This window comes from Tenrec ecaudatus, chromosome 4 (genome assembly GCF_050624435.1).
Source record: "Tenrec ecaudatus isolate mTenEca1 chromosome 4, mTenEca1.hap1, whole genome shotgun sequence".
Classification (NCBI taxonomy): domain Eukaryota; kingdom Metazoa; phylum Chordata; class Mammalia; order Afrosoricida; family Tenrecidae; genus Tenrec; species Tenrec ecaudatus.
Window position 1 is genome coordinate 17,103,259 of NC_134533.1, and position 25,818 is coordinate 17,129,076.

The 25,818-nt window shown below is 54.5% G+C and overlaps 2 protein-coding genes across 5 annotated transcripts; one reads left to right on the top strand and one right to left on the bottom strand.

Moving 5' to 3' along the window:
* The first annotated feature begins 566 nt into the window (after positions 1–566).
* UBE2L6 (ubiquitin conjugating enzyme E2 L6) lies at positions 567–16,339 on the top strand. 4 transcript variants are annotated; one of them, XM_075545697.1, is made up of 5 exons: positions 567–694; positions 6,602–6,697; positions 12,056–12,242; positions 15,512–15,704; positions 16,151–16,339. In XM_075545697.1, exons 2-4 carry the CDS (start codon positions 6,683–6,685, stop codon positions 15,661–15,663), a joined length of 354 nt encoding a protein of 117 aa, XP_075401812.1. In that variant the 5' UTR covers positions 567–694; positions 6,602–6,682; the 3' UTR covers positions 15,664–15,704; positions 16,151–16,339. The 4 variants fall into 4 exon arrangements, with proteins under 4 accessions (XP_075401812.1, XP_075401811.1, XP_075401809.1 ...); XM_075545696.1 differs by having other exon boundaries at positions 574–690; XM_075545694.1 differs by lacking the exon at positions 567–694 and adding an exon at positions 738–852.
* A 1,451-nt stretch (positions 16,340–17,790) lies between these two features.
* Positions 17,791–25,818, bottom strand: SMTNL1 (smoothelin like 1). The gene is made up of 7 exons (XM_075547606.1): positions 25,123–25,818; positions 24,380–24,512; positions 24,199–24,250; positions 21,897–22,055; positions 21,642–21,756; positions 21,359–21,510; positions 17,791–17,935 (listed from the first exon to the last, which is right to left on the bottom strand). The coding sequence occupies exons 1-7, from the start codon at positions 25,816–25,818 to the stop codon at positions 17,791–17,793; spliced, it is 1,452 nt and encodes a 483-aa protein (XP_075403721.1).

Consider the following 25,818-nt stretch of genomic DNA (forward strand, 5'->3'; position numbering starts at 1 on the left):
ATCGCCTCTGACCCCTACCGACAGCAAACTGTTTGCAATGTCTCACTGTGCTCCCAGGGGTGGGGATGGGCTGTATGTGTCCCGAAATCCATCTTGAGACTTCCCTCACGGTTTCCCTGATCGCGCCGGACTCCATACTAAGACTCAGGACCGACACCCCCTGGGGAGAGAACGGGCGCGCACCGCGCCCCCTGGTGGTGCCCCCACACGCCAACCCTCCGCGCGAACTGTCCCTGCCCTGTGGCCGCCAACTCAGGACCGACCGCACAAAGGCCCCAGCCCCGCTTTTAGAGACGAGGCACTGGGCTCGGAAAGGGGACACGACTCGTCCAGGGGCCTCGGGGCGGCGGTCTGACCGCGGAGGCCGCGGGGGACACGTCGCGGAGTAGAGCCCCGCGCGGCGTGAGGCGGAGTGTGCGTGCCGGGTGGCGCGGAGCCGGCGGAGGGAGGAGTCCCTGGCGCGCCCCCGTCGGGGACCCGCGCGGCGCCCGGCGTGCTCACCGCCTGGTGCAGGGCGCCCCCTAGCGGGACGCAGAGACCGGGCACGCCGCACGCTCCGAAAACTCCCGACTGCCCACGAAGAGCGCCGCGCGCCCGAGCCCACGGCGCCGACGCCGCCGGCTCCTCCCCACGGGGGCCTCCTACGCTCGGAAGCCAGCCTGGAGCGACGCGGGTCGGAGGCGCCCGGCGGTCGGTAAAGGGGGCGGGGCTCCCGAGGGCGGGGCTCCCGGGGCGGAGCTCCCGGGGAGGGGGCGCCGCGGGTGGGGCGCTGGGGCAAAATCAGCTGACTGCGCTGGTGCCTCACACTTTGTGGGGAGATCGGAGATGTCGGCGTACAAGCGAGTGGCGAAGGTAAACTGCAAGGGTGGGGGTTGCCCGGAGGGGGTGCCCCTTCTCCCCGGCCTCTCTCACCCTCCCCACTCCCTCCTCCCTCCATCCCTTTCCCATTTGTCCGGGTACCAGGACCGGACCCCAGGCTGGATCTGGATCATCCTCTGCCCCCTCCCCTGGGTGAGAAGAGTCCCCGAGAGTGGCCAGAACTAGGGTTTTGGGGGGCGGGGATTTGGGGTGAGCTGAGGAAGTGGGGTGCCGCTGGCTGCCTGAATTGTGTGGTGTGATCCGACCGCAGTCGCCCGCTAAACAGAGTTTCAGTTTCACTTCTCCTGCCAGAAATTTGCGAGAGGGATTGCGCGCCTTACAAACAAACACTTCAAGGTGCCGGGGAGGCGCCCTGGTGGCGCAGTGGTTTAAACTCTGGGCGCTAACGGGAAAGGTGGGTCGGTGGTTCAAACTCACCAGCTGTTGTGCTGGAGAAAGAGGAGGCGGTCTGCTCCGGTGAAGATGTACCGCCTCGGAGCAGTTCTGCTCTGCCCCGTAGGGCAGCTGGGCGGGCAGTCCACCGGACCCTGCAGGAAGGGTCTCTGTGGCAAGGCGAGGGGCAGGGAGTTGACAGTGCACCGAGACTTGGGGAATGGTGTTTTCAATGGAATCAGTAGCCTTTGGCTCGCACCCTGCTGGGCGGATACTTGCTTGATCAGAGTGCAGAGCAACATAGGACAGCTGACAGGGAGGTGCCCCCCACCCCCCGGGCATTCTGGGCAGGAGCAGATGCCAAGGCGTAAGGGGCTGGTCCAGGAATCAGTGACATACACTCCATCCTTGCTCTGTGGATGCTTGCGGCTGGGATGCCCTCTGTTAGAGTCGGGAAGCAGAGGTAAACCAAGGACACACATCCCTGCCCTCCTCTTTTCTAATCGGGACGCCCCCCAACCCTTAGATGAGGCTGGACGATGGGGTGGGGGCACATTCCTCCAGGAGATGGGAGTCAGGTGTTTGGGCGTAGCCAGGGATGCAGAGAGATGCCAGAGAGAGGCTCTGGCACCCCAGGTTTTGAGTCTTCCCAAGTTGTGTGGGGATAGCCACTACCCCTAACCTCTTAGGAGAAGATGGTTTCAGGTTGGGTTACCCAGATTAGACTAAACCCCGAACTGAAATGTGAAGCCACCCACTGCCAACCTATAGCTGCCTTACAAGACAGAGTAGAACTGCTCTTTGGGTTTCTGAGGCTTCACATCTTTATGGGGGGGGCGTGGTGGTGGTGGTGGGAGGAGCAACAAGAGCATAGAGTAGCAGGTGGCTTGGGAACTGCTGACCTTGAGGTAAGTAGGCCAAAGGGGACTGCAGAATGGGGCAGGGTCATTCTGATGGGAAAGAGATGGGCGCCCCAGGGGGATGCAAGCTGGTTAACACTCTCAGCAGCTAACAGAGAGGCTGGCTGGGAGCTCAGGGCCACCCAGGGTGCCTCGGAGGAAAGCCCTGGCGATCCACTTCCCCAAACTCACCCACCGAAAATCCTCCGGGGAACCATTCTGCTTGAACACCCATGGGGTCTCCATGAGTTGGAACCGAGGAGATGGTAGCTGTTTTTATTGACCATTAAGTGCCAGGCAGTTTCCATCAAGTGGTTCAGCCTATTCTCCCATGAAGCTTTTACCTCCATTTTATGGATGAGGAAATCGAGGCTCGGGTCAAATGACCCATCTGTTCGAGGTCACCCAAGCAGGAAGAGAGAGGGCTGAGGCGTGAGACAGATTCCTGTGGACTTCAAATGTAGACTCTTTCAAAGGCTTTCAGTTTCTGTTTCTCTGAAGTCAGATGATTACTGAACCAAACCAAAGTGCACTGTTATGGGTCGGTACTGACTCAAAGCAGCTCTGTCGGACAGGCTAGAATGGCCACTGGACGTTTCTGACGTTGTAACTCTTTGCGGAAGTAGAAAACCTTATCTTTCTCCCGAGGAGTGGCTGGGGGTTTCCACCTGCTGACCTTGCAGGTAGCCGCCCAGAATGTACCCTCTCTGGCACCAGGGCGCCTCTCTGTTACGCCATAGGATCCGGGAAAGTGGTGTGTGACGTAGCTTAGGTGTCAGCCTCCTCAGAGTTTGGGCAGAGGCCACCTATGATCAGTACGTCCTAACTGTTCCTGTCTATTGTTCAGTTAGGGAGATGTGCATCCCTGTGCTTCCCTGCCCAATCTTGGGCTCATCCTTGCCAAGGAGTAAGAGGATACAGGACCTAGCAGCAGATGCTTCTAGTTTGGGGTGAAAGAATATGGGACACTGCCCCCACCCCACTATCTTGACCCAATTCGACCTTACAAATCTGGCTGGACCAGAGCATGTACACTGGTACAGATAAGAGCTTGCAACACAGGGAATTCAGGACAGATAAACCCCTCAGGACCAATAATGAGAGTAGTGATACCAGGAGGGTAAGGTGAATGTGGGGTAAAAAGGGGGGACCGATTACAAGGCTCTACACATAACCCCCACCCAGGGGGGCAGACAACAGAAAAGTGGGTGAAGGGAGACATTAGTCAATGTAAGACATGACAAAATAATAATAATTTATAAATTATCAAGGGTTCATGAGAGAGGGCAGATGGGGGAGGGAAGGGGAAAATGAGAAGCTGATACCAAGGGTTCAAGTAGAAAGAAAATGTTTTGAGAATGATGATGGCAACAAATGTACAAATGTGCTTGACAGAGTGTGCCGCTGTCCAGCCGCAGCAGGTCGGGGTCCTTCAAGGTGGGTGGGTCACGGCGTCGACGAGTGGGAGACAGAAATCACATGACTCAAAGGTTGCGGGGACTGTTCCAATTTTATTCATGCAAAGCCTCAACTTATATATTCTTTTTCTTGGCTTAAAGCTTATGGCCTGAGATCATACATCAGGAAATTCTCAGGCCACAAGACCGTAACAAGTTACATCAATCACATCATGATTCTTGGTTAAAAATTAGTATATCTTGAAACTAAAACTTTCTCAACTACAAGGGTGATAGACATAAACCTTCTAACAATAACTGAGCACACTTCATCCAACTAGGGAGCATTGTTCTAACTATGAAACCAATAAAGCATTAATACATTTCATTATAAAAAATGACTTGACAGGCTTTGGCTGTTCTTTCTTAGGCTGTTCCTCTAGGGCTTTCATTTCTTGTTCTTACTTTTCCACTAAGTTCACATAAATTAAACTCACAAAAGTCTTTCTGTACCAAGGTAGGAGTTGCCTCACAATAGGTAGCTTTGCTTCAGTGGACTTCAAACATCACGGAGGCCATCTTCTTGCTAACCGTTCCATAAAACTTAAACTACTAAAAGGAACTTGTACACCTTCTTTGTTAACTATTCTTATGCCATTTCCATTACAAGCCCCTGTATAAGGTAAATCAGGGGTAGGAACTCTATTTCTCTTTGGGTTATTTCCTGGAGGGGATGCCGTATTCTGCTCCCTATGCGGTAACCAAGATAAGGAAAGGGGAAAAACTGTGGGAAGAGGATGATAAACTTTTTTAGAATCTTGCACAAAAGCTTCCAAATGAGCCTCTGAGATTTCCGTGGGTTTTGGTTGCAATAGCTCCACCTGCTCAAGATCTAACATAAATTCCTTAAGGGGGGTTCTGACTTCCAGTTTCTAGTTTTATTATACGATACACTTTGCACGTAGTCAGGACATGGATCTTTCAAAGCCATGGGAAGGGGAGTAACCTCAACTTCTGGGGTATATTCCTCAGTTGACATCAGTTGTTTCCTGAAAGGGGAAATCATCAAAAACCAGAGAGCAGCTACAATGATCAATAATGATATCAGGCCAATAATTTCAAAGGGTTCACGGAAGGGACCTTCCTTGGTGGAGCCTTCTTTGAACGCTCCTCCTCCACGTGCTGACTTTGTCAAGGCCCATGGTTGGAAGTGGTCTTGGCAACAGTGGATGGATGTATGGATTGTAAAAAGAGCTGTAAAGCCCCCAATAATGTGATTAATATATATAATTGAATAAGACCCCCAATAAAATGATTTGATAAAAATAGACAGGGGGAACAGATCACAATAATCATTGCATGTTTATGTTTTAGGAAGGGGGACTGGAACGTTCTGACAGTCTAGAGTAGTAAAGGACCCCATGTTCACGGGGACCTGAGGTTTGGGAACATTCTCTGCCTTGGTTTACCCCAGACTTTCTCCACCTCCCCGGTATTGGCATTGGCTGGGGAGTTGTTTGTGGTGACAGGTTGTCCTGGCCATCGTGGGATGTTTAACAGCCTACCTGGCCTCTGCTCACAACACTAGATGGCAGTAGTACGTGTCCCCACCCCCATCCCCACCCCTTGCCTATAGGACAACCAAAAGTGCCTCCAGATATCGGCAAATGTTCCCTGGTGGTAACATTGTCCCTGGGTGAGAGAATCAGTGGCCTTATACTATTGGGGACTTCCAGAGGAGTAGGACCTGCCCTTCCTTGTCATTTTTTGTTTTGTTTTTGTTTTTTAAAACAAAAACAAAAAATGTTCTGTAGGGAGGATTGCTGGGTCAAGTATATTTGAGAAGTCTGCATACTATGGAGAGAGGACCCCTAGTGGCCTAGTGGGTTATGTGTTGGGCTGCTAACCCCAGGTCAGCATTTAAGCCACCAGCCGCTCCTCAGGAGAAAGATGAGGCTTTCTGCTCCTGTAAAGAGTTCCAATTTTGGAAACCGACAGGGGCAGCTCCACCCTGTCCTATAGAGTTGCTATGAGTCAGAATCGCCTTAATGGGAGTGAGTTCGGGTTTCGATTGGCTTACTCTGGACTTGGATTTTGGAGATTCACAATGCTCAGTAGTCCGTGAAGGCTCTGGAAATCGCTGTCGGAAAGAAACCTACCAGATTTCACCCACTGTTTCCCAAGCTGTCTGGCTCATGGAACCCCTTTCCTGCCACAGCAATGAATCTTCTGTAGACATGCACCTGCTCTAATGGGATCCTCTGTCTTAGCCCCACCCTTTCTCTTCAGGACAGGCTCCTCATCATCCTTCCAGGCCCTTCTCAAAGGAGTGCTGGCGGTGGTGCGGGTTATGAATTGAGCTGTTAGCAGTTTGGCACTTCAAACTCAGCAGCCACTCTGAGGGAGAAAGACTCACAGCCTCAGAAACCCACAGGGGCAGTTCTACCCTGTTCATAGGGCCCTATAGCCATGACTCAGAATCAGCTGATGGCAGTGAGTCCGTCCACCTGTCCCTGATCACTCTGTGCAGCCTCTGTGAGGCCCTCCTGCTCCCCCCTCTACTGCACATTTAATGTGCCCACACCCCTCATTTTTGTCATCATGACCCTGATTCCATCTTTGCTCCTCTGGCGGTCTGGGTGTGTCTTGGTGGGTGAAGAGTGCACCACAAATGATTGTTGGGGTGATTGGGCATCCTTTCTGGGAAGGGGATGTCCCCCCTCGTTTCTCTGCTCTGTGCACAGTCCAAGACTGCCGTGCCTGCTACACATGAAACCAGGAATGCCATGCCCACCACTGTTATGGCACCTCGGACTCCTGGAGAGCCCGTGGGCAACGGAGTAGAGCTGCTCCTGCGAGCTTTGTGAACGCTGGTCATCAGACCTTGCTTTTCAAGGTGGATTCGAACCACCAACCTCCAAGTTCATAGACGAGCACAAACCATTTTTGCCTCCCCGCTGCCCTCCAACCTTGAGGCACACTAAGTGCTCACTCAATACGTAGGGAAGCCGAGGGGAGTTCAACTGCTCTCTTGCTGCCGCCCCACCCCTGCAGGAGCTGGAGGATTTGCAGGGCTCACTGCCCTGCTACCTGAGGAACTTGGTCAGCGAACCTGACAACATCCTGGTGTGGCACATGCTGCTCCTGCCGGTGAGTGTCCAGGGAGCCTGGGTCAGGGTGGGCTGGGATCCTCCCCTACCTCAGCTTCTTCCAGGAGCCCTGGGGTGCTATATCGGGTTAAGCACTCGCTTGTAAGATCAGCAGTTTGAAACCACCAGCCACTCCTTGGGAGAAATAAGAAGCTTTCTACTTCCATAAAGAATCCCAGGCTCAGAAGTCTACAGGGGCAGTTCTAGCCTGTTCTATAGGGTCACCGGGAGGACATCGGTGAGATGGCAGTGCGTTTGGTTTGAAATTGGGTGGGGCCCTCTCACTGGGTGCTCCCACCGCCGGAGGGTCGCCCACTGCGCTGAGTGTAGACAAGCCACTTCAGGAAAAGGTGCTAAATGATAGACCTTTGTCAGGGAACTGTGGGGTGGTGCAAACGGCTAAGCGCTCAACTACTCACCCAAAGGCTGTTTGTTCAGTGTTCCTCGGAAGAAAGGCCTGGCAATCCGATCCCAAAAGGACAAAGCCACGAAAGCCCTCTGGCTCGCACTTCACCAGTAACACACTGTGACACCCACACACAGGGGTCACCATGAATCGGAATGGACCTAATGACAACTGGCAGGGGTGGGGAGAGGGGGGAAGCCCCTTGCCAAGAGACAGGGACAAACTTTCCCAGTGCCCACTATTGGTAGGATTTGCTCCTCTAAACCTAGAAGGTTTTTCTCTCAAAGACTAATTTCAGAAACTTATTGCTCCCGATGGCAAGCCCCATAACTTACCTCCTCTGTACAGACTTCCCTCTGCGTACTGTGCGCTCTCACCTTGATAAGTGTTCCCTTAGAAAGGCAGAGGCCTATGGGTTTGAAGCACGCGGGGGGTGGGAGGAGAGCATGTCTGGATTAGCTCCTAATAAAGTGGTTTGGGAAAGAGAAAGAAGAAGAAGGCAGACTCCCAAGACCGCTTCCAAGGGCAGACACCTTCCTTGGCCCTTTGATGAGCAGTGGCCACTTCCTCTCTTACAGGAACCGAAAACAAAAGTGTGCATGCGTTTTGTCAGTCAAAGCTTTCTGGAACGGAGAGCGAATGATTCACCTTATTATTTATCACTTGGATGTCTTCGTGACCATATAGAGTCGGGGCAGGGGTCCTGGTGGTTGAGCGGGTTAAGCGTTGGACTGTTAAGCCCAAGCTTGGTGGCTCACACTCTTGGGAGAAAGATGTGGCTGGCTGTTCCCATAAAGATTGACAGTCTCAGCAGCACCCCCCCAGGGAAGGTCACGATGAGGTTTTATTGATTTAGAGTTGTAGCATCTCTTCTGTATCTGGAAAATAGAAACGTTTTTTGAGTTAGGTCAGTACGTGAAGCTTCTGGCAAGTCCCTGGGGCTGGGGGCTTGAAGCCTTTCACTCACCTGGCTATAGTGAGAACACCTGTGAGGTGCCCGGGGAAGAAGTTGCTGGAAAGAGCTCCAGGAACTGATTAGAGATTGCAGTCAATGGCCTGGAAGTGGACATATCTGACCTCCCCTGGCTTCCCGATTGCCACAAGGCAGGGGTCAGACCAGGCTCCTCAGTCCACCCATCTTTACCTAGTCTCACGCCCAGTGTTCCTCCCACACCATTTCTCTCTGTGCTAGAGTTGGTAACTCACTGCAGTGGCCACCCTGATCTCACAGGCAGTACTAGAGATTGAGGGGGGTTATTAGGGAAGTTAATAGGTTCCCACAACTCGGGGTCAGCAAACAGTCATGCTCTCCACAGCCAGCAGCTCAGTCTCTCTCTGTTTCTCAGCCCCTTGGCTAGTTGGTAGCCAAGTCTCTCTCTGGTCTTCACGCTCTCATCCACCGTGCTCCCTTGTTCTTTGCCAGCCCGTCGCTCTGTCCAGATGAGAGGAAGGGACCCCAGAGTCTCGGTGCTTCTCCTCCGAGTCTTTGTGCCACAGTCCCGGTCGCATCTGGCCGCAGTGGCCTCTGCCACTTCAGAAGGAGACCTGGAGCATGCTCGTCCAAGGTCCTTGGGGTTTCTCTCGCTGCTGCTTCAAAGATGGCTCACCTGGATACCCCGGGGTGGGGGGTGGGGAGTGGTAACAAAAACGGGCCACTCCCATCTATTAGTGTTACCCATGCTCTGTCGGCATAGTTGCACCTAAGCATTTGGTGGGAGTTACAAAAACTTGGGTCAGAAAGCAATCTCGCTGCCACAGAGTGATACGATAGGACAAGGTCAAACTGCTCCTGTGGATTTCTGAGGCTGTGACTCTTTATGGGAATAGAGTCCATCTTTCTCCCGCGGTGCCCTGGTGGTGTCGAGCCTCTGTCCTTGCATTGGCAGCCCGATGTGTAACACTACCAGAGACTTGGGGAGTCGAGTCATGTAAGGGATTTCACTCCACCACGGAGATCTTCGAGGAAGCAGCTTTGAGAGGATGAGTGTGGAGGGGGAAGAGAAAGCCTGAAGGGAGAAGGTGGGGGGTGGGGTGGTAGGAGATCCTAGATGTGGTCACCTGGGGAGAACATTTGGAAATCCAGACACCCCGGGGGCTGGCGATTGAGGTACACTCCAGGAACTCAGGGACCAGAAGAAGCAGGGGTCCAAAATTGAATGCAGACTCCCCCAGGGAGTCCTGCAGGGACATCCTGTGAAGCTATCAGATCAGTGAGGAAGGAGAACCAGGAGAGGTCTGTGGGGTGAGCGGATGGCTTTTACTCGGTCATCATCCACTTCATTCAGGTGGCCTCATGTCACTGGCTGTGGCCAAAGAAGACGACGGCTGGATGGCCCTTTTGAAGCTAATATTTCACCTCATTATTGAGAATCCTCTGTGAGCTGAGCACTGTTCTAAGTACATTGTATCCAAGGTCATATTGAATCTTCACAACGACCCACGGAGAGGCTACCAAATAGGACCTGGCAGCACTGGCCCTGTGGATTCCCGACCCGGTAACTCTTTACGGAAGTAGGAAGCCTCATCATTCTCCCGAAGATTGGCTGGTGCTTGTGAACTGCTGACCTTGTGGTTCAAAGCTCAATGCACAATGTGTTGGAACCGATTTGATGGCCATGAGTTTAGTTTGGGGTTTGACCTCTTAGTCAGGAGCCCATGGGGCTGATAATCACAAGGTCAGCAGTTCAAGCCACCAGTCCAGGGGTCCTCAAACTTTTTAAACAGGGGGTCAGTTCACTGTCCCTCAGACCCATTGGAGGGCTGGACTATAGATTTAAAAAAACAAACAAAAAAACTATGAATGAATTCCTATGCACGCTGCATATATCTTAATTTGAAGTAAAAAACCAAACGGGGCAAAAACACCCAGCGGGTCGGATAAATGTCCTGGGCTGGCCGCATGTGGCCCGTGGGCTGTAGTTTGAGGACGCCTGTGACTAGTCGTTCCTTGTGGGGAGAGATGAGGCTTTCTGCTCCTGTAAAATGTACGGCCTTAGAAACCCACAGGGGCAGTCCTTTCTTCCCTGTTGGGTCATCATGAATTGGAACCGACTCCATGGCAGTGAGTTTGTTTTTATTTCTTACTTACCAGTCACTGTTGAGTGGATGCCAGCTCCTGGTGACCCCACGTGTGTCACAGTGGGACTGAGCTCCGTAGGGTTTGCAATGGCTGGATTTTCAGGAATAGATTACCGGGCCTTTCTTCTGAGGTGCCATTGAGTGGACTCGAACCACCCACCTTTCATTTAGTGGCTGAGTATGTTACCTTTGCACCATCCAGGGTTCAGACAGGGGCCTAGGAAGCTAAGCAACTCATCCAAAGTCAGGCAACAGAAGGTGGAGCGGCAGAATTCAATTGACTGCAGAATTCCCTCGCTAAACTACTCCATGGAAGATGCAGAGTTTTCATACGTTTGAAAAAAATTAATTATTTAACCCAGAACTTTGAAAGAACGAGAGCTTTCAGTGGTCCCTAAGGTTCCGTCTAGTTGCACTGTCTTTTACGGAGGAGGGCGCTAACGAGAGATTGCTGAGTCAGGATCTGGGACTGAGCTGGGATGGGTCCCCAGGGCTCTGAGCTCCGGGCTCTCCGACTTCCTCAGGATGATCTGGGGAACCCCACAAATAGCCCTTACGAAACCAACCCCCCAGACACTCCGCATTCCTTCCCAAGGCCTCTGCCCTTGGCCTTCCCTGAGCCTCAAAGTTTCTAGCCTTTTCTTATTCCAGACAAGCTGAAACATTTTTCCTCTCTTCCAGTAGTTTACCCCATCTCTTACACTCACATCTTCTTTTTTATTTTATTTTTTTCTTTTTTTTTTATTTTAACAATTTATTGGGGCTGATACAATTCTTTTCACAGTTCATACATATACATACATCAATTGTATAAAGCACATCTGTACAGTCTTTGCCCTAATCATTTTTTTCTCTTTTACATTTTATTAGGGACTCAAACAACTCTTACCACAATCCATACGTATACATACATCAATTGTATAAAGCACATCCATACATTCCCTGCCCCAATCATTCTCAGGGCATTTGCTCTCCACTTAAGCCCCTTGCATCAGGTCCTCTTTTTTTTCCCCCCTCCCTCCCCATTCCCCCCTCCCTCATATGCCCTTGGTACATCTTCTTTTTTAAACAAAAATTTTTTATCATAAATTAGGTGGAATTTACATATCAGATCATTACCTTTTGCATTCCACAGTCCAAGCCACGAATCCGATTCTCCAGTGTCTACCCCCACCTGCTCCCCGACACCCCCTCCCAGCCCCCCGGAACCAGTAACCTCCGTGTGACCCAAGTCACCCCTTGTGTTGTGCACTGTCCTCGCAGTGCTGTGCTTGCACCCACTGCTGCAGCTGCTGTGGTCCACGCATCTCCCTGAGGGTCGGCTGCATTCTCGCCATCCCTTTGTTTCACTGAGCCTGTTGTCCTCCAGGGACGGTTCCTTCCGGATGCACAAGAAACAGCTCGGAAGGTTCCCATCCAGTGCTGGGCAAGTGGCCTGGGCAAGTTACTTGCAGACTGTGACCGTGAGCTTCCTCGTGTGAAAATGGAAGTGTTAGTAGTGGTGAGGGTTCATAAGCCTTACAATCGTGGTGAAGGACTGTAGCGAGATTTGGACCCCTTTGGGACAGGGTTTCCAAGACTCTAAATATTAAGGGAAACAGAAAGCCTATCTTCCCTCTGCTAGTGCTGCTGGTGGTTCCAAGTGCTAACACCGTGGCTGGCAACCCTGCTTGTTGGTACTTCCACTCTTCCTCCGCCCCACTTGTTGGGTGACTTCTCCAACCAGCTGTTTGAGAGTCTTCCCAGGAGGGTGCAGAGGAGGCCTGGCACCCTGGGGTGGGGCAGGAGGAGAATCAGACCAGGACTCCAGGAGACCCACCATCAGTGCCGAGCAGCCCTGCCTGGAGCAGAGGTTGACCCTGGCCCCTTCCACAGAGCAAACCACCCTACAACCTCAGAGCCTTCAACCTGAGAATCATCTTCCCAGAGGATTATCCCTTCAAGCCTCCCAAGATAAAATTCATCACCAAGATCTACCACCCCAATGTGGAGGAGAGCGGCCAGGTGTGCCTTCCCATCACCAGCTTTGAGAACTGGAAGCCGTGCACCAAGACCTGCCAAGGTAGGTGGGGAGGCACCTGGCGTGGAGGTGTTGTTGGGTTTCCAGGGTGGGTTATTCTCAGTTCTTGTTTCGCAATGCTGAACGAATCCACGTGGCGGAAGCACTTTTGAAAATCCAAGTAAGTTGCCTGAGGGAAAGGGAAGTGCCAGGTATTACAGTCTCAAAAAAGCGCATGCAGTCTCTGAAACATGAGCACGGCTGCAGAGCGGGGGGCCATGGGAAAGTTCGTGACTGAAAATGGCCATTTTAGGGGAGCGTGGAAAAATACCTGGAAGGAATACCGGGCCCGGAGCGCGGAACCAGGGTGTGGAGCCAAGAGCAGGAGCCAAGAGCAGGAAATCCTAAGAGACCACCCTGAGAGAGAGGCCTGAGAGGGAGGGAGCTTGGGCCCTGAGAGGGCACAGGTAATGCCCCTCCCCTCCTACCTGCAAGGGAGCAGAGAGCTAGGCTACCCTAGGCCTGCTTTTATCCCTCTCATCCCCATTGGCTGGGGTGGCGTGGTTGAAGGTATTGACTGACCTTACTGTGTGATGTAATATTGCTGGTGCCTAAGGTGGGCGAGCCCAGGTTAGCTTCCACCTGGGCCCAGGTGACTTGTGACTTTGGTCTGAGCATGCTCAGCTTTGGATTTCCCCCATAGGAGTCTAATTAGCATGCCTGATTTTTTTCCCAACCCTTTTATTGTGGCATGGACAGGTGATTTTTGTTGGGCGCAGGCCTTTGGAGGAGACACCCCTCTTTGTCCCTACCTACCTGCCTTTCAGACGGGGGCTCCCCAGCTGATTGGGGTTGTTGTTAGGTGCCCTTGGATCGGTTCTGACTTCGAGGGGCCCCATGTGGCACAGCAGAATGTTCTGCTGGACTCTTAGGGGAACAGGTCTCCAGGCTTTCTCCCCCAGAGCCGCCCCTCAAGACCAGACTCACTGCCATCACGTCCAACACAGACTCATAGCAACCCCATGGGTCAGGGTAGAACTGTCCCCATGGGTTTCCAAGACTTATGAATTTCCACAGGAGTGGAAAACCTCCTTTCTCCCACTGGTGGTTTCGAACTGCTGACCTTGTGGTTAGCAGCCACTAGGTGAGTTCAAACCACCAATCTTCCTGTTAGCAAGGGAGCACTTAATAGTTGTGTCACCAGCGCATTGTATGTGTGGCTCAGAAAGCTAAAAAAGGAAGACGTCCCACATCCTGGGTCTCATTTAAGGCTATCATTGGAAAGAATGGATGCCGCCGCCAGAGGTCCTCGGTAGGCTACCTCCTCCTACCTGTGCTTCCACACCTGGGCAGGCATGCAGAGGACAATGTCAGGGGTCTTAGGAGAGAGGGGCAGCTTGGCTTTAGAGGGAGATGGCTTGGCATAAGAAGACAAAGCCCTCCATCGGGACCTTGGGCAAGTCTTTCTTCCTTTGTGGCCTCTGTGACCCTAGCGAGGGGATTGGCCTACTGATGTTAACGTCAGGGACTCCCCTCCATCCTCATGGGGTTGATGGAGGCATGGAATGGAGTCCCTGCCTTGTAGACTTGGAGCCCTGGTGGTGTAGTGGTTAGGGATTGGGCTCCAGTCCACAAGGTCAGCAGTTTGAAGCTACCAGCCACTCCTTGGTTGAAAGAAGGGGCTGTCTACTCCCATGGACAGTTATAGTCTGGGAAACCCACAGGGGCAGTTCTACCATGCCCTAGGGGGTTGCTATGAGTTGGCATTGACTCCATAGCAGTGAGTGTGCTTGTAGAGGTGAGACAATGGCCTAAACCCACACTGCTGGCACGTGGCAGAGCTGGAACTTGAACGGAGAAACCCGACGGGTCTCCTTCACCCCCTTCATGGGTCGTGTCTTTGTTAGAGTAGACCAGCCTCTAACATCTGTGGGGGTCCGTAAGAGCAATTGTGCGGTTATAATAGATAGAGATCATAGTAAAGTCATGCGAGATAGGAGAGGTAGGAGAGAAGATAAAATAAAGGAGTCAGACACATTTCGTGGTAGCATGCTCGCCTCCCGGACAGCCATGATCTTAGCAGCCATGTCCACGCAGAGAGCAGGTAGAGGAGAGGGGAAAGGAGTGAGTCCCCTTTATTTCTGACCAAGGCCTATATCTACTTAGGGGTGTGCAACACCCCCCATTACAGGTAACCACATACATCACAGGAAGGGGCTGTACAATAGGCACACACAGCACAGGTAGGGGATAAGCTAGGGGGTACACGTCATAGGAAGGGGGAGGGATTAGGGGTGGTACACATGTGACAAGATGGGTGGACCCTAGACTCAAGAGGGTAGCTTAACCTTGGTCATCCTTGAGTGGGCTCCACCTTGTGGCTGGGCTCTCCTTCAGGGAGGCAGTCCCTATCCTTATCAAATGGGTGTGAGGCCCACCTCTGGTGGGACTGACAATAGTCTGATTGCTCTGGATGACTGAATGCCTTCAGGGGGAATACCTCCAAATAGCTGACCTCCCACCGTGCCCTAGCAAGCAGCGTTTGGCACGTATTTGGGGAAGACAACCTGGGGGAAGCCTTTTCTGTATCGCACACATCTCTGAATCTGTAGTCTGCAAACCACTGGGAGAACCAGTCAAAACTTCAGGCCTTCTCTGCTAAGAGACGATTTGGGCATTTGGTTGACTGTAGAGTCATCCTTTTGGGAGAACGACCGGGCTTTCTACTCCCATAAAGAGGGACAGTCGCAGAAACTCCCGGGGACCGGTCTACCCTGTCCTATAGGCTGACATCGACTTGACGGCAGTGATTTAGTTGAGAGTCATCCAGTGGCGTAATGGGTTCCCAGTGGGCTGCTAATGTCAATGTTAGCAGTTCAAAACCACCAGCTGATCTGCGGGAGAAAGATGAGGCTTTCGACTCCCATAAAGAGTTACATTCTCGGAAACCTACAGGGTCAGTTCTGCCCTGTCCTACAGGGTCGCTGTGAGTCAGCATGGCCTCGGCGGTGGTGAGTTTGGTGTGGGTGTGAGAGAGCCATCTTGAAAGCACTCCACCACTAACCAAAACACTGGCCATTTGAAGTCCCGCCCAGAAGCACTTTGGAAGTAAGGCCTGGCAATCTGCAACCCTGCAGAGCACAGCTCTGCTCTGCACCCGTGGGCTCACCATGAGTGGTCTTGACAGCCACCACCACCAAGAGTCATCCCAGGAGATGAGCCCCCTGAGGGGCGGGGCATGGCATTTCTGGGGACCCAGGGTAGGGCTCCAAAGCCTCCCTTCCTGGGGGTTCTCCACCACCCTGATGTTCTGATTCGGTTTCTCTCTCCAGTCCTGGAGGCCCTCAACATGGTGGTGAATCAACCGGATCTGGGGCAGCCCCTGCGGATAGAACTTGCCAATCTGCTGACGCAGAACCAGAAGAAGTTCAACAAGGAGGCCCAGAAGTTCACCCTCAGCTACGGAGAGCCGCGGCCCACCTAAGACTCGTCTGGCCCCTCTCTGCATCAGGCCCTATCAGTATGGTGTGCAGCTACATCTCTGACTGGGTCCTCTTTCCTTCCTAGGTTGTTCATCCTTGGTTGGTTTGGGGTGGGGGTGTCTGTGTGTGGAACCACTCCCAGGCTCAGCTGACCACAGGTGTCCCCGCTGCACTCCTCCCCACCTCCCACCAGAGCGGGAGATGTTGAGGTTTACCAACAAGCTCCTCTTCAGCTCGCTGTCTGGGAATCCTGCTCATGCCCACGCGTCTGTGTTGGGGGATGGGTCCAAGCCAGTGGCAGGAAACAAGTCCTACCATCCACCTGGGCCTGGGCTTCTTTGAGGGGCGGGCAGGGTAGGGGCAGGAGGGAAGTGGGCCGATGGATGAAGGCAGGACTGGGAAGGAACCTGTTGACAGTGGAGTGTGAGATTGCAGTCCGCCCGGCTAGGAGCTCATCTTGTCTTTTCCTTTCCATGGATGTTCCACAAGCGGAAGATTCTGACTTCCCAGACTCCCACGTCCATCCAGGAGTCTGACCGCTTGCTGTCCCACAAGATGGCGAGTTTCCTGGGGCCAGTTCTCAAGTCTTCCCAGCCTCCCTTTCCAGCATCCAGTCCTCCAGGGGGTGCCATGGAAACCCTTGGGATTGCAGTCATTAAAGTGCCAGTGAATTCTGCAGTCTGGCTGAGTCTCCATTGAGCAGAGGGGAGGATCTCAGCGGCGTGGGGGATGGAGGGAAGAAGACTGGAGAGCAAGCTTGGCTGCCATCTGAGGAAGGTGTGGCCTTGCTTCTAATAGGCTCACAGCTCACCTGGCCTCGAACCTCATGAACCTCAAACACCCTGGAGGAAGCTAGCTGTCATGGCATGGGCCATCCTTGGCCAGAGGGGCCCTCTAAAGATCCACAGGGTAACAGCACCCATTGCATAGATGACACAGCTGAGGCCCAGGGTGCTGCAGTGGGTGGCTGGGGTCCACACAGCCCATCAGGAAGCGCTGGTGGAACAATGGTTAAGCAGTCTAGTGCTGAGTCCAAGGCCACCGATCAAGCCCATCAGCAACTCTTTGGGCAAAAAGGCCTGGTAACTTGCTCTGGTCAAGATTACGGACCAGGGACCCCAGCCCTAGGGGGCAGTCTGTTTGGTCTTTGAGGGTCCCTGTGATTTGGAATCACAGGGCCGGCAACAAACAACACACTGACAACCAGGGCCCAGCCCACACCTCCTGCACTGTGTCATTGTGCTGGCCACAAGCTGCTCCTATCAGCAGTTCTGTTCCCAAAGGCTGCTAAAGCAGACAGGACTGTAGCAGCCAGGGGCCCTTCTCCAGTGGGCAATGGAAAAATGCAAGCAAGCCAGAACTAACACCCCATTGGAACCGGAGGCAGACCTTGGTGGTTGTGGTTGGGGGGGAACTACTGGAAGTGGCTGACTTTTGAGACAGGGTGGGGGTGGGGGTGGGTGGGAGGGGGACTGTCTTCAGTCCAGGGTACCACTCAGGCCTCCCGCTAGCTGAGTTTGGGTGAGACTGCTAGAGAATCTCCTACTCCGGCCACTGCCCTGAATCCTCTCCTCTAGGAGACTTGGGCAAAGTGGAAGGAGCGAGAGGGAGTCAGGAAAAGCCCTGCTGACGGGTTGAGTGGTAATGTGCGGTTTGCATCGGTCGATGCACTGGTCGTTTGGGGCCCATGCTTTTGGGTTCTCATGTAATCTTCCCAAGGGCCCCACGAGGTCAGAATCCCGTACCCCAGGCTCAGTGAGGTCAGTCCACCCACCGGAGGCCACACAGCTGCTGGTGAATGGACCCAGAGTGGGACCCAAAGTGACTCCCAGCGAGGCTGGTGTCCAGCTCACACCCATGAGGCTGCTGTCCTTCCAAGCATTGGGACAGGTGTCGAGAAGACAGTACCAGGTGATAACAGAGGAGACAGACTCCCAGGGGTGGGGTGGGACAGGTCCCTGGTGTGGTGGGGGTGTATAGGGACAGAGTCAGAGGGGCCAGACTGCGTTTTACGAAACTACTTTTAATGCTGGGCTCTTTGCTCTGAGAGGAGCGGAAGTGAGTCTCCGGGGTTGTGGGCTGTGAAGCTTGGCGCCCTGCCTGCCACCACCCACAGCATCAGGGGCCTCTCACTTCTTCTTGGTCTTCACCAGGCCCTTCTGCACGAGGCTGCGGTACAGCTCCTGGATGTAGGTGTAGATGCACTTGGAGTCTGGCACCGCCAGCCGGACCATGTCATCCACCTCCAGCAGCTGGGCACAGTCTGCCAGCTTCCTGCAGGGTGGGGGTGAGGGTGGGCGAGGAGCTGAGGTCAAAAAGAAGGGGTAAAGCAGCCCAGTGCAGATGAGAGCCTCAGAATGATGTAGGGAGAACTAGCAGACCCGCTCCACCTACCATCTCCTGGCCCAAATGAGAAAACCAAGGTTGGGACAGGAGTCAAGACACATAGCCAATCTGGTCTGACTGCTAAGACCAGGTTTCCATCACCTCGGCACCCTCCATGGGAAGAGGGCCCTCCCATCGGGTTCTACATCAGCTCACCCTCCCACAGACAGCTGTATCTGCCCTCTGGGCCCAGGGAACCCCTTGGGCAAGGCTTCTCAGGGCAAACTAAAGGGCAGGCATCCAGAGTGCCGGCTGACCCCTGCTGCCTTCATTCACATATCGACTGAAGGGCCGCTATGGGCCAAAGGAGCCTTGGTGGCAGAGAGGCTGAGGGGACAGCTGACACAAAGCTTGAATCCACACAGCGGCTCCTGGTGATCTGCTTCCCTACAAATCACTCCCTGCCTCACCTTTCACCCTTTGAGCAGCTGGTGGGTTTGAACCACTGCCCTAGTGGTTAGCAGCCCAATTTGGCAGCCACCAGGGCTCCTTTCTGTAAAAACTACAGCCTCACCTTTATAGAATCCTGTCTACGTAGGAACTCTGAGCAGACAGCCTCCTCATCTCCCACGGAGCAGCTGGTGGTGGTTTGAACTATCCACCGACCTTGCAGTTTTTAGCAGCCCCGCCTTATCCCACAGTGCCCCCAGGCCTCCATGCGGTATACTGCATGGACTGCTTTTCCCCTGCCGGGCCACCCATGCCCATCCTGGGATCATAAGCCTCCTTGGTCGTGATGTGTAAGCCTTGCTGTCTTCTTTAGTTCTTGCTTTGGCAGCAGCTTGCTGGGGACTTTCGAATCCGTGTTGCGTCGTTTTCTTGTGGCGTCTCTGGCTTTGGTATCGGGGCGACGCTAACCTCACAGAACGGGTTCTATGAGGCTCTTCTATTGGGGGGAAAGTGTCAGGGCTGGAGGCTCTTCTATACGTTTGGTAGAATTCGCCGGCGAAGCCGTCTGTGCGTGCAGATGCTGTGCGCTTCGTGGCTGTGGAGTCAAATCTGACCATGTGTGAGAGCCGAACTGCTTCCGAGCGTTCCCGAGGCTGTGATCTGTCACCAGCAAACTGCCATGCCTGTCCTCTGAGGGGCCTCTGGCAGGGAGGGAGGCAGGATTTTCAACCCACCAACCTTCTGGCTTGTCAATGAGCTCTCACCTATTTGTACCATGAAGCCATCTGGTACGGACTTTTCAGGTGTTACTGTGTTAGAGATGGGGCTAGTATTTTACAATGAGGTGCTAGGAAAGACTCGGAACCTTGTGATGGCGTAGGCTCTGCACTGGGCCGCTAACTGCAAAGTCAGCAGATCAAACCCACCAGCTGCTCCTCGGGAGAAAGGGGAGGCTTTCAAACGCCTGCCTATAAAGGGCTGCACTCTCGGGAACTCACGGGGGTGGCTCAGCTCTGACCTACAGGGTCACTGAGAGTCAGAATCAACTCCATGGCAGAGTGGCTTTTGGAGGGGAGGTTTTAAAAGAGCGAGCCATGTGCCCATCTGGGAGAAGAGGCTTCCAGGCATGTTTGAGGAGCTCGGCACAGGTTCATTTTTTTCTGTTTACCATAAACTCTCCCAGCTGGCCTCTGGGGCCTGTGTTACTCCTGGTTTGGCTGAGCCCACTGTCAGAGCTAAGCCTGTTATGTTCTCACGCCCATGTGCTGGGGCTGTGCCAGCGGCTTCTTCATGAATGGTCTTATTTACTCTCCCTTGCAGCCTCACGGAGTCCTGGTGGCACTGTTGACGGCTAACTGTAAGGTTGGAGGTTCAAGCTCACCAGCCACTCTGCTCCTGCAAGGATTTGCAGTCTTGGAAACCCTAGGGTGGCTGTGAGTTGGCATTGGCTCGATGGCAGTAGGTTTCAGCTTTGGTTCCTTCCGTAAGGAGCCCTCGTAATACAGTGGGTCCGGGGTTGGACTGCTAACTTTAGCTCACTGATTCTAACCCATCCATGGCTCCAAGGGAGAAAAACAAGGCTGCCTGCTCCCATAAAGATGGTCAGCCATGGAAATCGTACTGGGCAGCTGTACTCTGTCCTACAGGCCTCGAGCGTCAGAGTTGACTCGATGGCAGTGGGTTTGGCCTTTGGTTTGGTTTTCATCCTTAGCCAGCAGCACGTGAACTGGAAGATTGAAGTGTACTGGTAATTTGCCCAAGGTCAAGGTGAGAGACAGCCATGACCCCCACCCCCCACCCGGGGCCATCTGACTCCCCCTGGCTTAGCAGCTTGGCCCACTGAAGCCAGCTGTGAGTGCTGGACGTAGGGGGACTAGCCCCGTGGAAATCCTCTCCTGGACAGAGACAGACAGCTGGCCGGAAACCTAAGCCGGCATGGCTGAGGGGCCAGGGGGAGGGATACTGGCTAGAGGGTTTTCGAAGAATGAGACAGACGCTCCACAGCCAATACGGTGGTAGGCTCCTGGGTGTGTGCTGGGATGCTGCCCCCTACACGGGAGAGACTAGCCATTGCCACTGAGATTGAGATCCAGGGTGAACTCCCCCAGCAGCACCCCGGACCAAGCCCACTGGGGACCCCAGGACCCCTTGCTCTCTGTCACTCCCATAGACTCATGGGGGAGTTCTGAATCAGAGCCAGCAAGATGTGATGGCTGCGGCAGGGGCCCTTACTTCTCCCACAGCGCATGCATCAAACCTGCTTCCCATATGTACCATCCACAACCGTGACATCCTTCCTTATGCAAACGCAGAGCTTGCGGGAAGTGCTTCCTGTGGGTTAGGTGCTGGGACAGTGGCTTGACTGAATTATTTTCCTTACCCCTCCCCAGAGGCCCTTTCACCGGAGGAGCCATTCCTAGCTTAGAGCTCAGACGAGGGAGCCTCAGAAAGGGAAGGGAGCCTCTCCAGGTCATGCAGCTACAAGCGACAGCCAGACTCGGACCCTGAATCTTTGCAGTCGCTCTGCCTCACTTCCAACATTGATTAGTGCATTAGGTGTTAGGTACTTTGGCTACTTTGCGAAGGGTTGGCGGTTGCAGCCCACCTAAATGCCCCACGGAAGAAAGGCCTGGCGATTTACATTCGCGGGGGCAGCAGGAAAGAAAGAAAGAAGATCAGCCCTGCCTGGACCGCCCCTGTGGCGCTCAGTTCTACGCTGGCACACTCCGGGGCGCCATGCCTCTGGGTCACCCCATCCACAGCGAGTACGATCAGCCGCGCCGTCTTTCAGGATGTAACCTGAGTGTCTCTTTCCCCGTGGACCTGGCGCATGCTGGTTCCCAAAATGACTGCGTGGCCATCTCGTCCATCGGACACCTCCCCATCGCGGGTTGCCCTTGCCCCGCCCCCACCCGGGCTCACTCTGCCGTGGAGAAGGCCAGCGTGAAGTTGTGTCGCCGCTGCGTGGGGTCCAGCGCCGCGTAGTCGAAGGCGTCGGGGAAGAACTTGTGGATGAGGGCGCAGAAGGCCATGCCGCTACTCCAGCTGGACGAGAAGTTCTGGATGTCCACGTGCTGGGGGGCGGGGCCAGGGGCATGGTCAGCCGCGGCCACCGGGCCTCAGAGGGGGGCCCTTGACCCCCTTCCCACCTTCGGGGCTTGGCCCCTCTCTGGCCCCTCCGCCCTGGGAAGGGCCTCCTGCTCACCTCGTATTTCTTGGTCATGGCCCGACACCACTCCAAGAGCATGTGCTTGACCCCGCCAATGGCCGCCCCTGCCGCCTTGGGGTTCCGGAACAGGGCCGTGGGGCCCGAGGCTGCCCTAGAGAGAAGGAGGTAGTCAGCCAGACCAGGACTGAGCCCCTCCATCTGCTCCCCCATGCCAGCCCCGTTTGGCTTGGGCTTTCCTCCTGCCCCTGGCCTCCTTCCACCCTGGTGGTTCCAGCGGTGGGCTGTGCCTACCCGCCAAACTTGTCTACGATGGCTTTGCGGTTCTGCGCACGGGGTCCCCGCGGCCGGGTAGGAGCTGACACCCTGCGCTCCGGGGCCTTGTCCTTCTTCTTCTCCTCCAGGGGAAGGGGCTCCGTGGGACTCAGGGGCGCGTCGCTGGGAGATGACTCACTGTGAAGCAAGGTCCAGAGAACAAAGAGAGGAGCTGGGGGAGGTCCCTGGACTGGACTGGGCTAGAGGCCGGGGCCACTGGAGTGGACAGGGCCGTGTGGTGTGTGGCCCATTCCCCAAGCTTATCCACTGCTCCCCCCCCCCCACCAGCGAGGGCTGGGAAGAAGGGGCTGATCCTAACCTCCAGGATGTGGGGGTGGTGGGGTAGGAGGTTATCTTGAACCGAACAAGGGCAAGCCTGAGGGCTGACCTGAGTCTGAATTCTGATTTTGCCTCTTATTTGCTGTGTGATCTTGGGCCGGTCACATCACTTCTCTGAGCCTCAGCTTCCTCGTCTGTAAAATGTGGGCACAAAAACCCATCAAACAGGACGGCTGTAAGGACTGCGGGAGGGCTCAGGGGCTAGTCGTGGGTTATCTTCCCCCAGGAAGACCCTCAATGAGATGGACTGACACAGGGCCTGCTGCTGTGTGCTTCAAATGTTTTGAGAATTTTGGGTGCGACACAGGACCGGGCCACGTTCTGTCCTATTGTGCACAGGTGGCTATGAGTTGGAACCAACTGGATGACACCTGACAATAACAATATATTTCTCTAGGAGTCGCTGGTGGGGCAGTGGTTACAAGTTGGGCGGTTAACCTTCAGGCTAGTGGTTCGAAACCACCAGCTGCTTCTCAGGAGAAAGACAGGGCTTTCTCCTCTCTTAAGAGAGTTACAGTCTCAGAAACTCACAGGGGCAGTTCTACCCTGTCCCATAGGGTCCCTGTGAGTTGGCATCGTCTCAATGGCAGTGCGTTTGAGTTGAGAAGACCTGCTCGGTAGCGCACAGGATGAACGGCTGCGCTGTTAGCTGAAAGCTCGGCAGTTTGTATCCACCCAGAGGCACCTCGGAAGAAAGGCTTGGCGATCTGCTTCGGAAAGGTCCCAGCCATGAGGACCCTGTGGAGCCACAGCTCTGCCCTGCATCGTGGGTCGCCAGGAGTCAGTCAACTCAGCTGCAGCTAGTCTGGCGTGGCAGTTAGATTTTATGTCCCCTTGAACGAACGTGTCCGGGTGGAATCCAACCTGACAATCAGGTCACAGCCTGATGGTGCCTCCTAAGAAGTGTGGCCTCTTTATAAGAGACACACTGGGGACTCCTCCCTTCTTCTCTTTTGTCCCCTTTGCCTTGCCTGATGGGACTCGGTGTCTGCCTCCCGGGGTAGCCCCATGTGGGGCGCTGACTCTCTAAGCCAAGCTCCAAGCTGTCTGCACCCTGCCAGGTTCCCATCTACCTTGGATCCGTGAAACTGCACCCACTGACCTGTGACCCTCCTGCTCCCCTTCACCTTTTAGCATCATTGGTCTGCAGCAACACAAGTCAGAAGAGGGCGCTGGCTAGCATCGAACCTGTGGACCTGAGTTAGACTGGGCTCCCAGACCTACCAGGCACCAAGGAGCCCTAGGCTCACAGTGGGGGAAGGGTTGGGCTGCTAACCCCAAGATCAGCAGCTCAAACTGACTAGCCGCTCCACCACCAGTTTGAAACCACCAGCTGCTCCTAAGGAGAAAGAGGAGTCTTCCTGCTTCTGTGAAGATGTATGGCCGTAGATGTGTATGGCCTTGGACGTGTACCGCCTTGGTGGTGGTGCAGGGTCAGTTCTACTGTGCCCTAGAGGGTCACTATGAGTCAGAGTCAACACGATGGCAGTGATTTGGGGTTTTTTTTTAGAGCACTCACCAGGCACAAAGCTAAGTGCCTTGCACACATTGCATCGTTTAAGACCCAGAAGAACCTGATCGGATTGGTGGAACTACTCTATGTCCACTGCACTGATGAGAAGAGGCTCAGTGACATGGCCAAGGTCACACAGCAGGTAGGTGGCAGAGCCACTGTCCAGACTCATGCTCATAGGGATGATGCCGATGCCATGGAAACAGATGCCTGGGAAGAAGATGTCAGCAGAGGTTGACCACGCATCCAGCATCCCCCCTTCTCCCTCTGGCTCCATGCTTTCCTGGACTCTGCCCTGAGGTAGGGACTGAGTGCAGGAGTCCTGGGTTAGCTCCAGACCAGGTGCTGGGAGGCAGGGGCAGATTGAGGTGATGGTCGACTTTAAAGAGAACAGATGGCAGGGGGAGTTGGAGCGGAGGTTGGCATTACCTGGCTGAAGGACTGGTCTCTCCAGAAGCCTCAGTATCTGGCCCCATCCCATCTGGGGAAGAGGAGAAGGGTGGGAGAGAGGGAGGCTGGGAATACCACTGCAGGCTTCCTGCACCCCCACCACCTCCCAGATTCCCAGGGCTGCCCCTGTAGTGGCCAACACTGGGCCCTAAGCTCTCACCAGGACTGAAATCATGGCCCTCCTCCATGGGGCTCTCAGGCCACTCCTCAGGTGAGCTGGGGGTCACACTTGCCTCTTCCTCTGCTTCTCCCCGCACCGAGTGGTCCTGTTCCTCACTGGCACCACAAGGCTCCTGGAATGAATGAACATGGCCCAGACGTTGGGAGACCTTCAGAAAGGCCTGAAGATAGCCCGAGGGGCAGGGCTTCATCCCTCCCCACAGTCTCTAGACTTCACTTTCCCAAAGGAGTAAGGCAGGAAGGCTTTGCTCCTCAAGCTCAGGAAACATGGCTGCTTCCCCCTCCCACAAGATCTCCTCCTTCCTGCCCTCTCTCACTCACCTCCTGTCTTCTGTCTCACTTCCTTCCTGTCCTCTGTCTCACTCACCTCCTTCCTGTCCTCTGTCTCACTCACCTCCTGTCTTCTGTCTCACCTCTCCTTGCCCTCTGCCTCACTCACCTCCTCCTGTCCTCTGTCTCACTCACCTCCTCCTGTCTTCTGTCTCACTCACCTCCTCCTGTCTTCTGTCTCACTCACCTCCTCCTGTCCTCTGTCTCACTCACCTTCTTCCTGTCCTCTGTCTCACTCACCTCCTGTCGTCTGTCTCACTCACCTCCTCCTGTCCTGTCTTACTCACCTCCTTCCTGTCTTCTGTCTCACTCACCTCCTCCTGTCCTCTGTCTCACTCACCTCCTTCCTGTCTTCTGTCTCACTCACCTCCTCCTGTCCTCTGTCTCACTCACCTCCTTGGCATCACTTTTGGCCTTCTCTTCCCCATAAACCTCCTGAGGTCCGGCGTTAGCCTCATCCACGGCATCCCTTTGAGATTCATCCTTGGCCTCTTCCACACCAGCCTCCTGGGGTTCCGCCTTGGGTTTCTCCAGCTTCTCTCCCTCTGGAGGAGGCATTGTGATGGTCTCCTTCCCATCGGCCTCCTTGCCTTCAGCCTGGGCCACCTCCTCCTTACCAGCAGCCTGCCCCGGTGCAGCCTCCGTCTGATCATCCCTGTCCGTGTTCTGCCTACATTCAGGCTTGGCCTCTTTTTCATCAGCCGTCTCCTTCTCAAAGCAGGACGTGGCCTCCTCTTTCCCCTCAGCCACCTCGAGTTCAGATTTGATCTCTCCTTTCCCACCAGCCTTCTCTGGAGAGGCCTCTGGGGTCTCTGTCTTCCCAGGATCTTCCATTTGCCGATTACCCTGGGCCTCCTCTTCAGGTTTCACCTTGACCTCCTCTAACCCAGTGGCTTCTCCGGGGAGTCCCGCTGCAGTGGCAGCCTCTGCAAGCTGTCCTGTCCCACCCAGGGGCCCGTCGCTCACAGACTTCCCTGCTGTGTCTTTGGCCTCTTCCTCTGCAGTGGTTCCATCTCCCAGGGACCCTGGCTCCTCTGTAGTTGGGGAGCTGGGGGTCTTGTCCTCTGAGGGTGTCCCCTCCTTCTCCAT

Bases quoted from the DNA above. Each gene is read 5' to 3' on its own strand.
- UBE2L6 (XM_075545694.1), top strand. From the start codon at position 826: ATGTCGGCGTACAAGCGAGTGGCGAAG. The intron at 6,698-12,055 runs GTGAGTGTCCAG...CCCCTTCCACAG, and splicing joins GGCACATGCTGCTCCTGCCG to AGCAAACCACCCTACAACCT. The intron at 12,243-15,511 runs GTAGGTGGGGAG...TTCTCTCTCCAG, and splicing joins GTGCACCAAGACCTGCCAAG to TCCTGGAGGCCCTCAACATG.
- SMTNL1 (XM_075547606.1), bottom strand. From the start codon at position 25,818: ATGGAGAAGGAGGGGACACCCTCAGAGGACAAGACCCCCAGCTCCCCA. The intron at 21,757-21,896 runs GTAGGCACAGCC...CCTTCTCTCTAG, and splicing joins ATCGTAGACAAGTTTGGCGG to GGCAGCCTCGGGCCCCACGG. The intron at 17,936-21,358 runs GTGAGCCCGGGT...CCCACCCTGCAG, and splicing joins CTGGCCTTCTCCACGGCAGA to GAAGCTGGCAGACTGTGCCC.